The sequence below is a fragment of the Lutjanus erythropterus genome, chromosome 12 (assembly GCF_056507025.1).
Source record: "Lutjanus erythropterus isolate fLutEry1 chromosome 12, fLutEry1.hap2, whole genome shotgun sequence".
NCBI lineage: Eukaryota > Metazoa > Chordata > Actinopteri > Lutjaniformes > Lutjanidae > Lutjanus > Lutjanus erythropterus.
In genome coordinates this window covers 23848430-23867560 of record NC_139328.1, presented here as the reverse complement: position 1 = coordinate 23867560, position 19131 = coordinate 23848430, and the positions used below count along the sequence as shown (strand labels likewise).

The 19131-nt window shown below is 39.2% G+C and overlaps 1 protein-coding gene across 1 annotated transcript in view; it reads left to right on the top strand.

The window, feature by feature from the left end:
* Positions 1-2949, top strand: part of LOC146318036 (contactin-associated protein-like 4) — a 136127-nt gene extending 133178 nt beyond the window's left edge. The window contains exon 24 of the mRNA XM_084732216.1: positions 1733-2949. Coding sequence (XP_084588342.1) covers positions 1733-1929 — 197 coding nt within the window. The 3' untranslated portion in view covers positions 1930-2949. The remainder of the gene's footprint in view (positions 1-1732) is intronic.
* The last annotated feature ends 16182 nt before the right edge of the window (positions 2950-19131 follow it).

Genomic DNA, 19131 nt, shown 5'->3' with positions numbered 1-19131 from the left:
ACATTACACACATATGAGCCACAGCAGGTCAGTGAAGTGCACACAGGTGCTCTGTGTCCTGGAAGCTACAAGACACCTACTTTTCATCCCGTTTCTGTCAGTCACTCACAACAAGCTGCGACTTGCAAAAATAATGCTTAGAACTGGTTGGTTGTGAGCTCTTAAATATACACATCTGAAGCAGTAAAATGCTGCGTGAACTTCTGTCAGTCACAGGAATTTGATTTTCCCACATGGCTCCTGATGATGCAGGATGACAAATCACTAAATTCAGTGAGTTACCTATCAGTCTGTAAAACTGCATGTTTCGTTTGTAAAAAGTCAATGTGAATATGAACCTGACTGGGACTGAAATAACAGTATTTCTTTTTTGTCCTTTTGGTCCGGACCAAATGAACTGAACTGCAGGTGTGAAAATGCCATTACTGATATAACACCACCATCTGTTTTCTGGTATACTTTGGACAATCATTAATTATAATTGCAGTTTGTCATCTATCAAATATCAATATTTAATGTATTTGGTTGGTTTTGTTTTTTCAACATAGTGACGAACACACCTGGTAATAACATGCATCTTGGTTGATCCAATCACAAGTGAACAGCTTTAAGTGTCAGTTCACACCTGGTATTACAATGCATAAAACCTGCTCTATATGCAAATAAACACTTCAGCTAATTTGTGAGTTGAAGGTCCATTTGGCCATTCAATACAAAGATTCAAAAGTTTGTTCCTTTTTTGTCAATTCAGCGCCAAACTTAAGTCCTGAATAAGTGTTGTCAGCAGCCCAGGGGAAAGGAGAGACACTCTGTGGTGCTCTGGGATTTTATAACTGTACTATGAGCAGAATGCACACTTAAACTCTCTCTCACTGTATATGTGTAGGTGGTCCTTCAGTGTGGCCCTGAACACATTGCTGCACACTGCTTAAAGGATGTGGCCAAATGCAGCCCAGACCACCTGGATCTCAATGTGTCTTGGCTGCATTCACCTGTGCTTGAAGTTCATGTTTGTTTGATTGGCTCACCCAAGATGCACGTTGATACCAGGTGTAAACAGCCTCAAAGATCAAGTTTAAAGGTTACGTGACACCTTTGCTGGGGTGAACAGTTGTGGGCAAATGTTGAGCTCCGAGAAAGAGTAAAGTGATGTGCCAGACAAGAGTCCATTTAAAACTCATTTAAAACTTTGTTGCTCTGCCAGCACAGATTGATTCAAAGTGAGGACTGAAAAGGTTCAATCTATAATCGCGTAGATAGAAAAGGTGAGACAGGCAGAAAAGTCATTTAAAACTGTCCATTAAACTGCCCTGACTCTGTCTCCGTGCACAAAGGGCAGTTCACCTAATTAAACCTATGAAGGAATGACTTGCTGATGGAAAAACTTTTTTGCTGTTATCTTAAATAGCATGGCCTCTGTGTAATGTAAGGTAGTATTAAATTGATTTCAGATGTATTTTGGATTTCCAATTAAATGAAACCTGCCCTCATATTCCTGAACGTGCCCAACAGAGCAGAAGAGCCTAATAGATTTAAAAGATTTAAAATGATGTTTAATGTACTTAAAGATTAGACAGACTGGCAGCACAATGGGGAAAATAGGTATAGATTTTGTTCTAATTTTGTAATAGTTCCTCTAAATTTTTGAAGAATTCATGCATGTTAAAACTTGAAAAGATAATTTTCTGATATGTCAACATTTTTAGATCTTAAAATGTCCTCTACCTTGCAGGTGTCATAGCAGTGGTGATCTTTGTGATTGTGACTGGCCTGGCCATAACCGCCAGATTCCTCTACCAGAGAAAAGAGACATATCGAAACCAGGAAGTGAAGGGAGTCAAGCAGGAGGACAGCCAGGATTTCCCTTTCAACAACCAGGCTGACTCGCAGAATGTCTCCTGTGAAAACCCAAAGGAGTATTTCATTTAACTGGAGGCCAGATGACCTAATGAACTGGTGGGTTTCAGAGCAGACGGTGCAGACAGGGATGTCCTGTCACACCTCAGGACTTTACACTGCACTCAGAACCAATCAGAGACTTCGCTGGCAGATGTGGCTGCATAGCATGAGGAGACAAAAAAGAACAATTCACAGTGTTGTCTTTTTGTTGCGTTACTATAAATTGTGAATATACTGATACAAACAGGCAACAGTGTGGGACTTATGAGGTGTTGATATCCTTGTTTCAATTGTAAATATTCAAAAAAATGTAAATGTTTAATTAATGTCTTTGTAACAATCTCTGGCTAATGTCACTTTGTCATATTGAAATGTTGGACATAACGGAGGTGTTAGTATTTTTACGGTGGATGGTAGGAAAAATGTGAATCTACGCTCTCTTGTGGTTGGGCTTCTCTTGGAGGGAGATGTGTGCTTATATGTAGATCCAGGAGAGATCTTGAGATTGGCAGGATGTTGTTTTCTATCCCATGGTAGCTCAGTCAGACTTTTCACATGGTCTCCCTCTGACTGCAAATTCCAATATTTTTTTTTCTTTTCACCACCATCCATCCCACTACCTGCTTTCTTTGAAGGTTCAAGCTTTCACATTGTCACATTTTTGTTGGTCCTCAGTGTTTAGGTGAAGGAGAAATTTCTTTCTAAAACTGATTCCAAATTTATGAAATTAGGTGTGGATATACACAGTTTTAAAGTTACAATCCTTAAAGCAGCTCTAATTAGTATTTTTAAAAATAGTGTATTAAATGACTGAAAACATGTGGCATGTAACAGGGGTCGTTCATAGCGATGAACCTACGGAGAATTATCATCGTCAATCTGCAGCTCCCTCCTGCTTTATGTGCCTCAGCTGTCCGTCCTGCATCTTTACGAAACAGTTAGTGCATTAAGATTTCAGTCCTAGCTGGTTTGAAAACACTCCCTGAACAGCTACTTTGTTTGGCTGCACTGTGAGCAGATACACCAGTTGCTCTGTTGCGTTTCTGACCAGCCCAGGATCCACTGATCAGATCCATCAGAAGATATCATGTCAGAATGGACAACATGAGAGCTTCCCAAATGGTGATGCTAGAGCATCTTGATCACCCCCTGGCCTGCCTGCAGTATAGGTCATAAACCATGCCTCCCCAGTTTTCCTAAGACATGAGCCAAACTAAAAACGCACACAAAAATCAAATTACACATCAATTAATTTTTTCACAAATATATTTTCTGTTATTAGGTAGTTCTTATCACACTGATGTATGTTGAAGTGTTTGGTTTTCTAGTCAGTTTTGGTTTTATTAGTTATTTGATGACATAAAAAGAGGGTTTCATGTCATGACTGACAGCTGAGCTATGTTCACCATTGTGTTAGCCTGCACAGGCTCCAAATGATGTCACCAGTGCAAGATGGCAGTGTTCATATACAGGATATTTTGACTTCATTTTTGTTCAGTAGGAGACACTAGAGATATGGCATCTATCTTAATTTATAAGAAGAAAGTCTGCACAGTGAAAAAGGTAGGATGGGTAGTTGTGTCAAACACAGGAGTGTTTCACAGGGGACTGGGGTTTGGTTATTGTGTGAAACCAATAGTCATTATTGAGGAAGTAGCTATTTTAACCAAAACAGCAATGTTTTCCTAAACATAACCAAGTAGATTTGTTACCAAAACCAGACCAAACTGCAACCACCTAAGATGTTTCTCAGCAAGCTTTATTTTGAAAATCTAACCAGAGATTGCATAATCATAACTGCTTATTTGACCATGGAAAAACCAAGTGTGCTTTAAATGCCTTGGTGAGCCAAAAGGGTACACCATCAGGTCTATTAAGCGCTTTGGCATGATACCAGATTGTTCTGACAAACTTCTATTGAAGGTAGGCCTAAGGAGGCAGTTTAAATCCAGGGTGGGAACAGCAGACTCTGCCACCAACTATAGCTACTTAAAACTGTGTGAATGATTGAAAGGTTATCGTTGAAAAAAAACACCCGCCATAAATATCAAAATGGCTTTTAATGTAATGAAAATGTTAAGGAATATAAGTTTAAGGACAAACTTTTATACTCTACACAGCAATTATCAGTGACTATTTACATCCATCCAATGGCCAATCATATACATAATCACGTAATTTACAAGCAAAGCAGGGTCAGTAGGCATTTTAAAGTCTTGCTTAAACTTTGCAAAGTGAAACGACGGAGAGAAATATGAGAATGTCAGCAAGAAAGCTGTGACATCACTTAATTAACCTTTACCCTGCAGACATCTCCATAAAAAGTTTCATTAAAAGTGCAGAGACATCGGAAGCTACAAAGGTTTAAAGCATATCAAAGTGGCTTCTCTTATGTAATGCATCCTGAGAAATGCTATTTGAAAATTCATAAGTCAAGCAGTTTCTCCCACAGACACCCTGCCACCATAAGGTGACTTCTTCCTTTCCCATGGTTCAAGCTATTCAAACAGCTTTGTTCCAGTAAAACTAGGTTCCTAGTCTGTAGTTCGGGTTCATTTATTAGGACTTTTGTAAGTGAATGATTGTGTGAATGTTTGTTGCAGTGAAGGTTTGAGATCTGAGCCATAAGGAGGGAAGTGGTAGAGTGAGATTATTCTTTCGAAACATGGTGGCATGGCAGGAAACCCAGTCTTCTTCATGAACTTTGATCACTTCTATCAAATGTGCGGTTCCATTTAAAAGCCTCCACATCCTGTTCACGTTGCTTTTTCTTTTTACCCCCACTTAAAAGTTCTCTTCCTTGCTGTATGCAGGCTGCCTGCTGGGAGCTTCCTCTCCCAGCTCTCTAAATGTCTCTGAAGAGTGAAGCTTTCAACACTGACAGCAGCACAGACTCTATAAAATTGTTGGCTGTCTGTCACCTCGTTCACTGCACGCAGAGACAGTTAATGTGTTTCTGAAATGCTAATCTGCTTCGGTCTGACAGGTGGATTGTGACTCAGTGGAAAGTAGGGAGATGATCGGAATGAGAAAGTGTCAAGCAGACATGGATGTAACGAAAACAGCTATTCTGATATTAGCACTGAAAATAAAGCAAATCCCTCAATGTGTAAAGAGCTCTGCTGATAGGAGGATGAGAAGCAGGAAGGGTATCGACAGCAGCTGTTTATCAAACACACACACACACACACACACACACACCCAGAACACACAGATGGGATTTTAATGACAGAAGTTATTAAAACTTCAAAGTGCATCTTTAAACTTAATCTCTTTGAGCATTTTTTAATTTTTTCACCCCACAACAAGTTAACAGCTGATGACAAGCATCATATTCTGCTGCATTTGTGTCACTGGAGTTAAGTACCTGTTCTGTGCATCTCTGCTGCATCAGTTCTACAGCAGCCACTCTCTCTTAACTTTAAAACCGAAGTAGTAACCATGCATACATAAATAACAGTACAGTTTGGTCAGCATACTGCTGCCCTACAAAAGGAGATGGGTGGCAACAAACTCAACTAATGACCAACTGACCCTTCACTAAGCCCCGCTGTCCTCCTGTTACTGTGTCTGTCAAGCTTTCCATTCTCACACTGCAAAGTTTACAGCGATAAAGGTGGCAAATTTAAAGGAGGATCTGGCTCCAACTTGCCATTAAAACTGCAGCGATCATTTTTGGATGCATTATTGTTTCTAACTGATGACAGTGGATTTTGTTTGTTAAAATGATGACTAACTAGCTAATGTAAGCTGATGCTAATAAACTCCTTATGTCAGCTGAGAAGTCTCCAGCTGACTTTGAAAGTTCCTTGTAGTAACTTTAGCAGCTGTGTACATGATTTAACTTTAAAGCTAAAAGACTGAGGAAGACAGAGGCTAAAGCAACATCTTTGCAAACATTGTATTGATGGTGAAATATGACACATGATAGGTAACAGAAATCCACTCATTAACGTGGGAAAAGCAAGAACAGGGATTAGATTAAGTGCAGCGGACCTTTAGACAATCACTCAGCCAGACCACAATTGTCTCAGGAAGAGAGCTGGGATAAGAGCTAAGCTAACCACTTTAAACCAAAAGAGAATGAACCAGACAGGGTTGCCAGGTCTGTGTAATAAAACCAGCCCAATGAGCCTTGAGACAAAGGAAGATGCTTTATTGTTGGCGCTCTACTTTGATTCTGCACCACCCTACATCCTCCTCAAACCCTACAAATAATACTCAACTGAACCTCTGGGAATAACCCCCGAGTTTGGCAAATGCGATGGTTTCAAACCTTGCCTGTTTGGCTGGAAGAAACCTTACTGCAGGTAGTAAGCTAGTTAGCTGGACATGTAAATGTACACAACTTATGTTAGGCTAAACTTTGTCTTGCGAGTTTGGACAGTGGTGTCTTTTGTAGTCTTTCAAAAATGTAAAACACAAGTGCAAATGTGTGAAATAGAGCAGATAAAGACCGCTCTTCTTAGAGACCATTGCACACCTCTTCAACATGTAGAGACATGCAAAGCTTGCAATGCCTACTTATGGTTGCTAATCTACATTGTGATTGACTGTTGCTGTTCGGAGGAGCTGCTTAGCGAAGGGTCAGTTAGCCTCTTTACCTCTGTCATCTTCTGGTAAAGGGTTGCCTGATACATAGGTGAAGAAAACAGTTTATTTTGTTTAAAAGGCTGAGCTGAGTCATCATGTTTCACTTTTGGGAAAAAATAAATAATTAAATGTTTTTGCTTTAACTTTGTAGGGCAGAGTACAAAAAACAACAGTCCAGTGTGAAGGTGAGTCCCACTATCTGTCAAACCATTTACATGACATGGTCAGAAAAACTGTCATATTTGAACCTGCATAAAGTGCACATGAAAACCTAAAATTATTTTGACATTAAATCTCAATTGGGTTTTGCTGACAGTGGTTTGGTTTGTTTTCTGGAAAGGTTCGTAGTTAAGCTGAATGGTTCTCAGTGTAACTATAATAATGTTATGGTGCTTAGTATTGGTGATAACAGTGATGTCAGTGAGTTTGAGTGACATGCCATACAAAAAGATTTTAACCATATTCTGTTTGTTTGGTTACAGACAAAATCCTGTTTGATGAAAATAAAATGTTTTTTTCCATAGACTGACTTTGATTTTTATTTTGTTTGGAGGATTTGGACCCCCAAGGTATACAAATCACTTAAACACGAGCTAGCTACAATAACCTGGAAACTTCCAGTAATATTCTGAATCCTCTGTCATGTAGTTCAGATTCTACCACCTGAAGTAGCTCAATGTCCTGCTATATTCTTCAGGTATGTTTTACAACCTACTTTTATCTAATAAAGTGTTGAAAATATACTAAATATAGTTTACACTTGGTGACAGTTGAATAATAAACAAACTATATGATCAAGACAGCGGCAGACCAGTAACTTCTGTGTGGTAAAGGAGACAAAAGGAGTCTGGAAAAGGAGTCTATAATGGTCGTTTCCCACAGCAAAAGGCTGTCTGCAGGTGAGGTAGAGAAGTGGAAGTATTCTAAAAATAGTATACACTTAGCTGCAAAACCTGTTTTAGCCATTCAAAAAAGTCCCCCCTAAAAAATTTATCACTCTTACTATCCCCATCAGTACATCACTTAGTGTAGTAGATGCTGGTCAGAAGAGGAGAGGGGCACCAGCACAGAAACTGCCAATTGATAAGAACGTCATACAATCCAACATATATATAATCCAATATATAATCCAAATTTTCCCTTTAACCCTGTAAAACCCAAATATAGAAAAACACTAAAAAAAATTTTTTTCAACCATTAAGATGTTGTTGTAGGAGGCATTTGATGCTAAAAATGAGTTGTTTTTTAAAAAAAAATGTTTTTGTAAGTTTTTACAGAAATGTTGTAATATTGCAACGTTGGGCTCAATGGGGAGCAGAATCTCCTGTATTTGTACTCATTGTCTGAACAACAATACAGAACTAAGGATTCATTTGCAGGGTTTTGCTTTTGTCCCAGAACAGTACAACATGAAAAATAATCTCAGTCATGTTGTTATGAACAGTCATTTATTGCAACAACTAGAACTTTGACATTTATTTACAGTGATAGTCCCAGAAACAGTTCTTGTCCTCTGAAAAACAGAGGCGAACATCACACTTGCTGCATTGGGTATTAGTATACCCTTTACTGCAATGTCTGCAGCGTCCTATCTTCACCTTCATTGGGAAATGTCCAGTTAGGTCCTTGCGCACATCCTGTGGGGGGTGTGCACATGCTTTCTTGGAAGAGGGACCGTTTGGACTCCCATCACCTAGGGATGGTCGAGTCCCCGTCAGTCGCATCAGTGTCGTCGAACTCTATGTCCACATCACTCTCTCCATTTTGGACAATCCCAATCACATCCTGCACATTGTACCGAAGATCTCTCCTTGCTGGTGGCATTCTGAAATGGAAAAAATAAGATTGAAACAAATGTATATATAAACAGCACACATTCTTATTAGATTCTAGATAACCTGCAGAAAAAGAGGGGATGGTGGGGAGATTGATTTCAATATGAAGCGTTTACACATTGCACTGAAGTAACCTATTCACACATTTAACTGGTCACACAATAGTGTATAGCTGACCAATTGTAAACTCTGATTATCATACTAATAGGTATGAAGGTAGCCTCCAATTTACAACAACACCTTACATTCCTGAACATCAACACCTGTTCCAGAACAATGGAAAAATGCCCTCCCCCAAGCATCCCCCACAACTGCTTTGACTATGAATTGATAGGAACATTTTCTTATTGATAGCCAAGACAAAGGGCAGACATGCACAAACAGAATTTCTTTGTTAGAAAGTCCTGCTTTCTGTGATAAGGGGAAAATACTGAGTGTTGAAGGTGGTTAGAAATCATTATAAGTAAAAGAAAATGATTAGATATGGAAATATATCTTTGCACACTAGTTTCTAATACAATAATATGGAATCTAATATCAGGCTAGAATGTGTAAATCATGTGTAGTTTAAAGTTATATTGGGAAAATTTAAATTGAAGTTCCTCTCAAAACAGGGTTGTTTTGACTACCACATTCACCCAACGTTGTAATATTGCAACAATTACAAAACAAGCTCTAAATAAAATGTAAGGCACATTTTCCACAATGACTACATATGGACATGTTCTAGACACTGTAATAAACACAAAAAAAAATACTTAAAGCATTTTACTTACTTCAATCAGATAAATCCAGTCCAGTAAATCGAGGGGATGATGCTCTCTCAAAAATCTGGAGGTTGTGTGACTTCTTGACCCGATGGCAGGCCTTATATACAAATGTATGACCCAATAGCATTCTGAGACCGAACAATAGGACCAAACGAGTATGTTAATGTGGTTGAACCAAAAAAAAAAAAAAAACGGGGGTTTTGGGGGATAACAAAAATTGTTGTAATTCTGCAACAGTGGGTCTTACAATGTTAAACCAAATGTAACTCACGTCACATGATCATGAGTCATATTCCAACAAAAGCTTCAGATGAATGCCAGTGTTTGGAATTAATCATTTATTCTGTTCATTTCCCTTCAAACACATTTAAAAAGCTGATCTTAATCTTTAAATTACTGTTAAAGGGGAAATGTGTGATGCAGCAAATTATTACAATGCCAGCAGTAAATGTTGGCCATTTAAAATCACTTCAGTGTTACTGTGCTGAGGCCTGCTATATTCATACAATTCATTAAATTTATTTCTCCTACCTCAATGAATAAAATAAAAGATCTTAATCTTTTAATGACCCTCATTTTGTATTTTAAGCCTCATAAATGAAACCTGTGAGTGTGCAGCGATGAACGAGCAGGTGTCAGTCAGCAGGAGACCTCGGTGTTCCTCTGTGCAGAGTTGCTGATGAGGGGATCGACTTCCTCCAGCTAGACGACATCTGCGTCATGTGGAGAGCAGAAGAAGAGCTGCTGATCAGGATTAGATGGAGGGAGATAACATTTAAAAGGGAAGAGAGAGGCGGAGAAATGGTTTCAGGTCTTTACTCTGCTTCATTACCACTAAGCATCAACACAGCTGTTTATTGCATTACATTACTGGCAGATTGAAGTTTGCGCTAAAGAAGAAATGTCATCGTGAGTAAATCATTTGGGGACAATGTCTGCTTTTGATTGAGTCCCAACTTAAAGCACTGGTGTAGGAAGTTACAATGTACTGCTGTGGACAGGATCAAGAGAAATTTAAGCCACCTAAAAAAATGCATAACTAAAAAAAAAAAAAAAAATCTATAAGTAATATCACTTTAAGGGCTGAAAAAGAAATGTCAGTTGGAATCAGTTGCAACTGAATTTATGCTGTCCAGTTCTCCATGTTCTCTATGAAGGATGGGAATGGTGGAATCAAATTCTCAGGCTGTGCCCACTGACGTTTAACTTATGATGGCAGCTCTTCCTATAAGAGCATAGCGCTCGATCATAAGTCTGAAATCTCCATGATCTTTTCAGGGTGGAGAAGATCAGAATCCACTGTGGCTGTTGCTTTATTGACACAGTTGATCTCCCATATTCAAGTTTTACAACAACCCTGAAGCTGATTGTCTGACAGTGTAAAAGGTTGGTCCAAGTGGTATTTATCATTCTTACACATTAACTGTACACTGCACTGCCGAAAGATGAGACTATCACATTACACTCTAATTTGCAGTAGATTTGTTGATCTTTATCATGTTTGACATGTTCAGCATCATCAGTGATACTGGGGAGTCGGTGAAGGCAACTCAGTTATCAGCTTTATATCTCATTTCTGCTTGCAGAGATTTAAATGAATCAAACAGGGATCAGTGATGTGTGGCAACTGAATCATCCTGCAACCTCAGGCATCTGAGTGTTTTAACAGGCAGAGATGCTAAATGACTCTTCACAGAGACACACTTGGATATCCTCTGCTCTTGGATGCTTCGTGGCTTTACGTATTTCCCTCATATTTGTTGTGTGTAAAGTCGCATGTTAACAGCCATCAGATATGTCATGTGACCTGCCCATACTGCTGACAGAGAGCAACAATCACGATATAAGTGCAAGTTAATCATGTTATGTTAGCTGAGGGTAAACTCTTGCTCAGCTTTGTATAACAGAGAAACAAAAGACTCAACAATGAGCATTTAAATCTTTCAAAACAGATCAAGTAAAACTTTTGTATAGCCCAATATCACATCACAATTGACTGTCACTCTCTCCAGGGACAGTCGAGCAAGTGTCCTGTATGTTGTGTTCTAGGCCATTTTGTTAAAAGGTAACCGCAACATTTTTTTCAATTAAAAAAAAAAAAAAAAAAAAAAAAAAAAAAAAATAGGTAGAGACTCATGTTACATAATGTCTTTCAATGACCATCTATGATATTGGTGACCTATGATATTTTTTCTCATTGTTTTGCTGTGTTCAGTACACTTTACCAACCCAAAACATTGATATTTGATATTCTGATGCGTTTATGAACAGCTTGGACAAATGCTACTTAAAAAACAAACAAAATAAAATACATTGCTGGTGGACCTTTAATGTCACATATATCCATGTCTTAAGTTAGCTAATGTTAGCAAAATGCTTGCTCACTAACTACCATTAGTACCACCATTTTGCTAACATAAGCCAACTTAACATGTGACCCTATGTTGCTTTCATGGGAAAAGGGAAACCTTTTTTTAATAGATACCTTTTGGGGCTTTTACACCTTCAGTTTTCAGGACAGCTGAGGATAGAGGATAGAGGATAGAACATGGGGTCATCTGAGACCAGGGTCTATCACAGAAGAAAAAACCCACAGGAAGAGCAGCAGAGGATGGATCATTCTCTCAGGACGAATACACATGCAACAGATGACATGTTTACAGGATACTTTGTCAATTAAAGGCTCAAAAGAGTAGTACAATAGTGTAATGTTAATAGTCCTTAAAGGCTCAAAAGAGTAGTACAATAGTGTAATGTTAATAGTCCTCAAAGTCTCTGCTTCTCCACACTAGGATTGTGCCGACCAACATATCATGCAGGTAATAACCAGACTTCAAATAATCCAAACTGTCCCTTTAAATTCAAGTGGTAATATTACTAACTATTTTGTAATCCATTCACAGCAGCTTCTCTTTGCTTTAGACTGCACAAACATTCTTTGTGTATCTCTGTCCTCTCATTCCACTGTTGCTTTTAGATTATTCCTGTTTGCATCATCTCATCATGTCAAACATCCGCAGCAGGCAACATTAGAAAAAGTAGTAAAAAAAAAAAAAAAAAATTCAGATGTTTACTTCAGAGAAATTGTATGTTTTGATTCATGAGAGCCTCAGACCTTCAGCTACCTGTCAGCGTCTCATTTTCAGTGTTTATTTTCTCTGCAGCTAATGCCAGAACTATCTATTACCATCTCAGGATAATTGCTGCACTTACAGTTCCACCCTGTCATAATACCATATTATTTCTGATTTGGAGGCGTAGATACTGTGTGTATTTAATGGTCAACTTCGGAATAATATTTGAATTTAATCAGCTACAAAGTCCAGACAGAAGTCAAGCTTTCTAACTAAAAGTCCCTAAAAAATTTTAGATGTTAAAAATACAAAAATATTGGCACAGAAGGGGTGATTTAGCTGGATGATTAAGTCATAACTGTGTCCTACATGCTGTAATTGAGCTCTATAATTACCTGTAGCCTGCTATGTGAATAATGATACTTGTAGCAAACTAACTCTACACGGCACTCAGACTTCAGTGTCACACCAGACTGGATCTATTTCAGTCATCTAGAAGGTTATGGTGACATTAACCAGAGCTTTCTGACTTCTGACACCTACACAAGGAGCAGTCACACTGAAGAAGACTGCATCACCACCTATCAGGGTTGTTAGAGATGCACACTGCGTGAAAAATGTCACTTGCTCTTTTTATTATGCACAGATAAGATGAAGCCTGGTAAAAGCCATTTCCTTGTATTAATTTCTCTTATCAAATCCAAAGTTGCCACAAAAGGAGAAGATGTAAACAGAAGCAGAAGGGAAGGATTTTTAGGCTTTGAGATGACTGATAGGTGGATCAGGTGACTTGGTCTACAACTGAATATCTGGAAAGTTCAATTCAAGTTATTGTAGCTAGTGGTGAAATCAAACTTTCTTGGAGGTTTTCTTTCAAAATAAAAATGACCCAGATCATAAAGACAGACAGAAAAAATATTAACTAACTGTGTGACCAACTGATCCATGGGAGAAGCACAAAAATCAAGGAAAGAACAAAAATCTGCAAGTAAACACAGTCAAGAGGGCAAAACCCTCTGCTGCTGGTGGGGCATCCAACTGATTACAGATAAATCCAATGTTATTGTCATAGGACCAGACACAATCACATCGCCTCAAAACTTGTCACTTACGATAGTAATCTAAATTTCAATCAGTATGTTAAAACAGTTCAGTCTTGCTGGACAGTCTTCAAGATCCTGTCCAGCTTCCAAAACCCTGGAAACTGTCATTCATTACATCCCGCTTAGATTACTATAACTCACTCTATTCATGCTTAACTAAACACAATCTGTCCAAACAGCTGATTCAAAATTCTGCTGCCTGACTTACCCACATTATACATTTAGCATCACTACAGTGGCTGCCTGTGGATTTTAGAATGGACTTTAAAATTTTATTGATCACTTTTAAGGCACAGATGGAACTGACCACTGAGTATATCGACAGCTGCTGAATTCCTTATGAGCCCAAGTGTAGCCTGAGATCATCCGGTGAGAGAGTCCAAGATCCAGATTAAAAACCAATGACGACTGGGCCTTAGCCACCTGGGCCCTGTTCCTCCAGAATGAACTGCTGGAGGAGATCAGCACATTACATCTATAAAACACCCTCAGAAATGTGTTTTTACTTAATTCCTTGCTGTGTATGTCTTTATTTCAATTTCTTTATCATATATTTCTGTATGCCAAGTCTTGTGTTCTTTTTTTATTGTGTTCTTTTTATAGTATTTTATTGGATTTTGTTATTATTCAACTGTTATGAAGCACTTTGTAACCATGTTTTGAGAGGTGCGAATAAAAATCATTATTACTGGCTTTTCCAGAGCTTCCTCAGTGCAAAGTCCATCCACTGATGAAAGTCGTGAGATGTGGCTGAGAGCTCCAGGAAAAGCTCACACAGATATGTTTACAATCATTCTATCAAAATGATTCAAAAGCTTTTCAGTTTCCACCAGAAGCATCAGAAGCCTCCGCTCTCTTGTGTCGGATTTGACTTGCTGTTTTATTGTTGTTGTCAGTGGAGATGGGGAGACACTGTTGGGGTAAAGGAGGATCTTGTCTCATTACACAGCAGCAGCGGAGTAACAGAGGAGTTTCTCTCTGCTTCGACTTGAAGCCCTTGATGTTTTGTCATGATGCTCTGCTGGAGGGAAAAGATCTCTGCTGGTAATTATCCAGCCCACCTACAGTTTATAATCTGAGCGGCTGCAGGGATGTTTCTCACTGTGGAGTTTGAATTCAAACAGATGAGTAATTGGATTGCAGAGTTTGTCCCGCTAATTATCAGCCCACCTACGGGAAGACAGAGCAGAGTCAGTCCACTATCACTCCCCTTCACTCCTCGTTTCTCTTATCCAACAAGTGATCTACCAAACACTTCATTTCAGTTATGTGCGGGCGTGTGAATTGAGAGCATGTGCTAAATTTTGGTACCTGCCTCAACTGGACAGCTAATTAAAATCTATTAACATTGAAGAATGTGACATCCATGACCCTGAAAATATTAGTCAAGTGATAATTATGTGAGCAAGTACACACAATCACTTTAGTGTACCTGTGGTATTGTAATTTAGGGTTAGATATATGAATACCCCCCCACAAAAATACTACTAATACTATTTAAAATGACAAATAGTGCATGAGGTTCTATTTAGTTTCTTAAATCAATCATAGATGTGTTTTCAGCACCACATGAATTAAACCAGTCAGTGTTGTCTCTGTTTTCCTTTAAAGGCCAGATGTGCCTGTACCTGGCACATTGCCATTTGAATGGCAGATTCTGCAAGGTGGCACAGCAAAGGCTTTTCTGAAGAGGAAATAGATCTTCTCATGCATAAATTGAGGCCGTGTGAGCAGACCATCTAAAAACAGGCAGCAGTCCAAAGCTCATTGAGATGAAACACATGGACAACATAGTGGTGTCCTCATACTCTGATGTTACTAGAATGGCCACCAAATACCAAAAGTGGGTCAACAGTGGCTCAGTCCATAAGGGCTTGGGTTGCCAGTTCAAGTCCAGCTCTGACCACAGAATGGAGTATGGGCTCGTAGCACAGAGAGGTGCTATTTGACCTTATTAGCACTGCTGCCTTCAGCAAGGCACCAAATCGACAACTGCTTGGGGTGTCTTACTCAGGACAGCCCCATCAGTGTGCCAGCTCTCCCACTAAAGAAAAGATTTCACCAAGTATGGCACGTGTGCGCCACGGTTCTGATCCGTCCTCCACACTGCTGCAAACCCCACCAGCAGCGTTTCAGAAGCATTTCAGCAGCGGAGAATTTTGCTCAGATTTTGTTGCTTAGGTCCTCTTTGCTCTTTATGCTTCTGCCATGGATAAACAGGCTATGTGGTTAAATCATTTCTTTTCTGTCTGTCCGTATGATCAGTCTGCACAGGGTCTTTATTTTGACAATTAATCGGATTCGCCTCGCCTTTTCTGTGTCAGACTTCCTACGCATTCGATCTGCTTTATGCTAATTGATGTGGCATCCATCAAAAATAGACTGGGTGCATATTTGAAGCAGCGTGGAGAGCCATTTCTGGGACGCATCAAGGTGCTACTGGTGGAATCACAAGCATTGTGTAGAATTGCTGCGATCAGCTCTGGCAGACATGGCGCAGCTATAATGCAACACAGCCTGGTGGAATTTAGCCATAACTGCATATGCATGTGTGTATTTAGGCCTATGCATGCTAATAATTAAAAATGGAATAAAAAACCCGCCTATGTAAGCCCATTTTACTATCTGAATAATGCACCCTTTAAATAGCAGGAAAACACTGTGCTATTGACTTTAGACCAGGTTTTTGTTGGTCAATGGCACAAACACACTCTGCTGCCTCAAGACAACATTGCATCAGCAACGTACCTGCACACACACACGCACTCACATGCATGAAGAGGGAGAAGGAGGAAGAAAGAAGAGAGAAGTTCATGCAATCCAAACAGCCAAACAAATGGTAATGTTGCAAAAACAGGTTTCTGTTACAATAAAAATTCAGATTTGAGAAAACACTTCAGCTTGTGTGTGTTGTGGGATAAGCCACAGGTGACTGTTAGCCTTGGTTATATGGAATACACTCTTTTCATAACTAAAGGAATGTAGTTTCTGACTACATTTAATATACTGCCATTTTTTTATGTATGAAAAACAGCCCAACTAATGGTAAGCCAGCCCAAATCTTTCTACCCAGCTAAGCCCAATTTAACCTGTACAATGTAATCCAAACAGCCCAGTCTGGCAACACTGCTGTCAGCTAGTTATACTCAAGTATTTGCATTGTGCATTATATATTTAAAGTGATTGCATGTTCAAAACTTTCCAACTTCCATTTCTAAAAAGATGGTTCTAATAAATGTCTGAAACACAAGGTAGATGGTTACAGTATTCCTTTTCATTGTGTTTGTTCTCAGTGAATTATTCCCCACCCACATGGCTGATGGCTGTCACCCATTCAGAATCACTTTAATAAACAGGTACAGATGTGTAAGGGATTTACCTTGGGTAGGTGTCAGAGTTAAACAGAACAGCAACAACCAAAATTAAAAGCAAACTATACATTTACTAAATATAGCAAAAATAGCCATGTATGAAATCAGCAAGTGACTACAGAGGACAGACAAGAGAGGAAGTAGAACAATGCAATGAGAATTCAAAGATTTATCTTGGAGTACATAGAGCTGATGTTGTGCATGTCTGCAGAGAACATTTATCAGATTGTTCTATAGTCTCACAGCTTCGGTTTAAGAGCACCTTGACTCTTTCCACCTTTCCTTCTTAATAGGAGATAACACTGGTCTAATCTCTAATGGAAAAATAAAAGGCCCTGGAGAAACAGAGCTAATCAGTGACAGAGAAATAACAGCAGTGGAGGACAACTTTTTAAACATGGCTGCCTGCAGATGCCCTGTACTTTTACAAGACTATCCTCTCACTCGTCGTCTTCTCCCTCCAAAACATTTCCAGTTTCTTCTGTCTGCCTCCACACAGAGGAGTCAGTGTTCATCCTGATGCTTATCAGTTATCACCGCTGCACCATCTCACAGCCTTGCTATCCAATAATAAATTGATTGTCTAAAAAGTTTCAGTTTCACCTCCACATGCTTTTATCAGGCAGGTGGAGAGGTGAGGAGACAGAGGGTGCAGGCATAACTGAATCCAGATTACCTCAACTATTGGGATCTTTTGTCTCCAAAAAACCCTGCCAGCATTTAAATCCCTTTGATAAGCAGGTAGAGACTTGAATCTGATAAAGACATATCATTTGGAGTCAATTAGATCTTCAGCTGCATGTGTGGGAGGCTAAATAAAGTGAACATACCTCGTGCTTACTGATGTTCAGTATACAAACAGTTGAAGGACTCTTCTCTTTATCAGCATCCTTCTGCTTTTCTGCAGCTCTTGCTATGGGTCAGTGGGACTGTGGTCTTGAGTCTAAACACAGAAGCTCTGAAGCGCTTCTTCTCTCACTGCCTTACTATTGGAGGGCAGTTTGGAGTACACCCTTTCCTGGGGTTTACATTTCCTTACATGTATTTTCTGTACAGTGCTTAAGTGAATACATTATAATGGCCAAGTTCATTTTACTGATGTTATGCAAGTGCATTTCAATCAGAAGAGACTTTATTCTGAGTGCACAAAATGCACAATCAAGATGAGAAATGTGAAGTTTTTGGTGATTAGACTCCATTGTGACATCATGTCTAGAGGGGGTTGTGAAGCTGTGATTAGGAAAGGAAATCCCTGATTTGAGTCTAGAGACTGGTGGTGGTGAAGGAATGGCTGAAGATCTGGATGTGATGAGTGGACCTCTGATAAGTTCAACCTGGGCACTGGATTAGAACAACTGGAGGCCAAAGGGGTGGAGGATAATTGCAACAATTCTGTGCTGAAAAGACTGCTGAAAGTGACAGAATAACAGGTTTAAAGTTTTGATGTCAATGACATGATTGGCTGATGGAGACTGTGGCTAAACCTGATCAGTTAACTTAAAGAGTTAATGCCCATCGATTGCTGATCAAGAATGAATGGGTAAAGAGAGGAAGGAAAGAGACGGTTGAGTTTGGGGACCGACAGCAAATAAATGTGCACATTTGGAAAATTCAGTCAGTATCCAAAGTTAGTAAAACCCTGAAGAGTACTGCAAAAACACACTTCAAAAAAAAAGGTCATACAACATGGTTTTAGTGTGCTTCTCCATGTGTCTCCCATTCAATACAACTGACACCAGGCAGAGCGTATAATACGTTAGCGGTGTAATTACCCTATAAGTTTCCTTGATTTTTGAGCTTTATTAATTTTTTTCCTGATTTTAATTGGAATATGGCTTTCACATGGAACATGTAAAATCTGGTTATTCATACCCCTGTATAAATCACATTATCCAGCAGAGAGCCTTTTGGGTTTATCAGTCTTGACTTGGGACTGAAGGGCAAAGACTTGAGATGTACTTGTCGCTTGCAAAAGAGTGACTTGTTCCCACCTCTGGCATCCAAGTTTGTGATTTTCTTGACTTACCGAGTTGTGACCACTTATCCTTAATTGCCTTTGTTAGGTTCAGTGAAGTCAGATTACCTGAAGATATCCTGGGTGTGTTGAACTTGCTTTGTAGTGCAGGCCTCTGGTTTCTCAAACTGGGATCAGCTGTCTACACACACAAAAACAGGCAAAGACACCAAAAGCCTGATAATAACCACAATTCCTGTGTGCATGCAGCTTTTCTTATTTTTTTAGGTTTTGAAAAAACTGTAATTCTGCAGCAAGCAGGCACTGAGGTGTGTGTTGTATCATGACAAAAATTGGTAGATAAAATCATTGTTGGTTTTTGTATTTTCATGGGATTTGTTGATAAAGCTAACAAGACAAACTGTGCTCTCTGTGTCGATGCTGCTGGCAGTTTCATTAGTAAGAACAATCTGTAATGTTAAAAAGAAACTCATCTAAGACTTCAGTTTTCAATTATACACTGCAGGCTGTC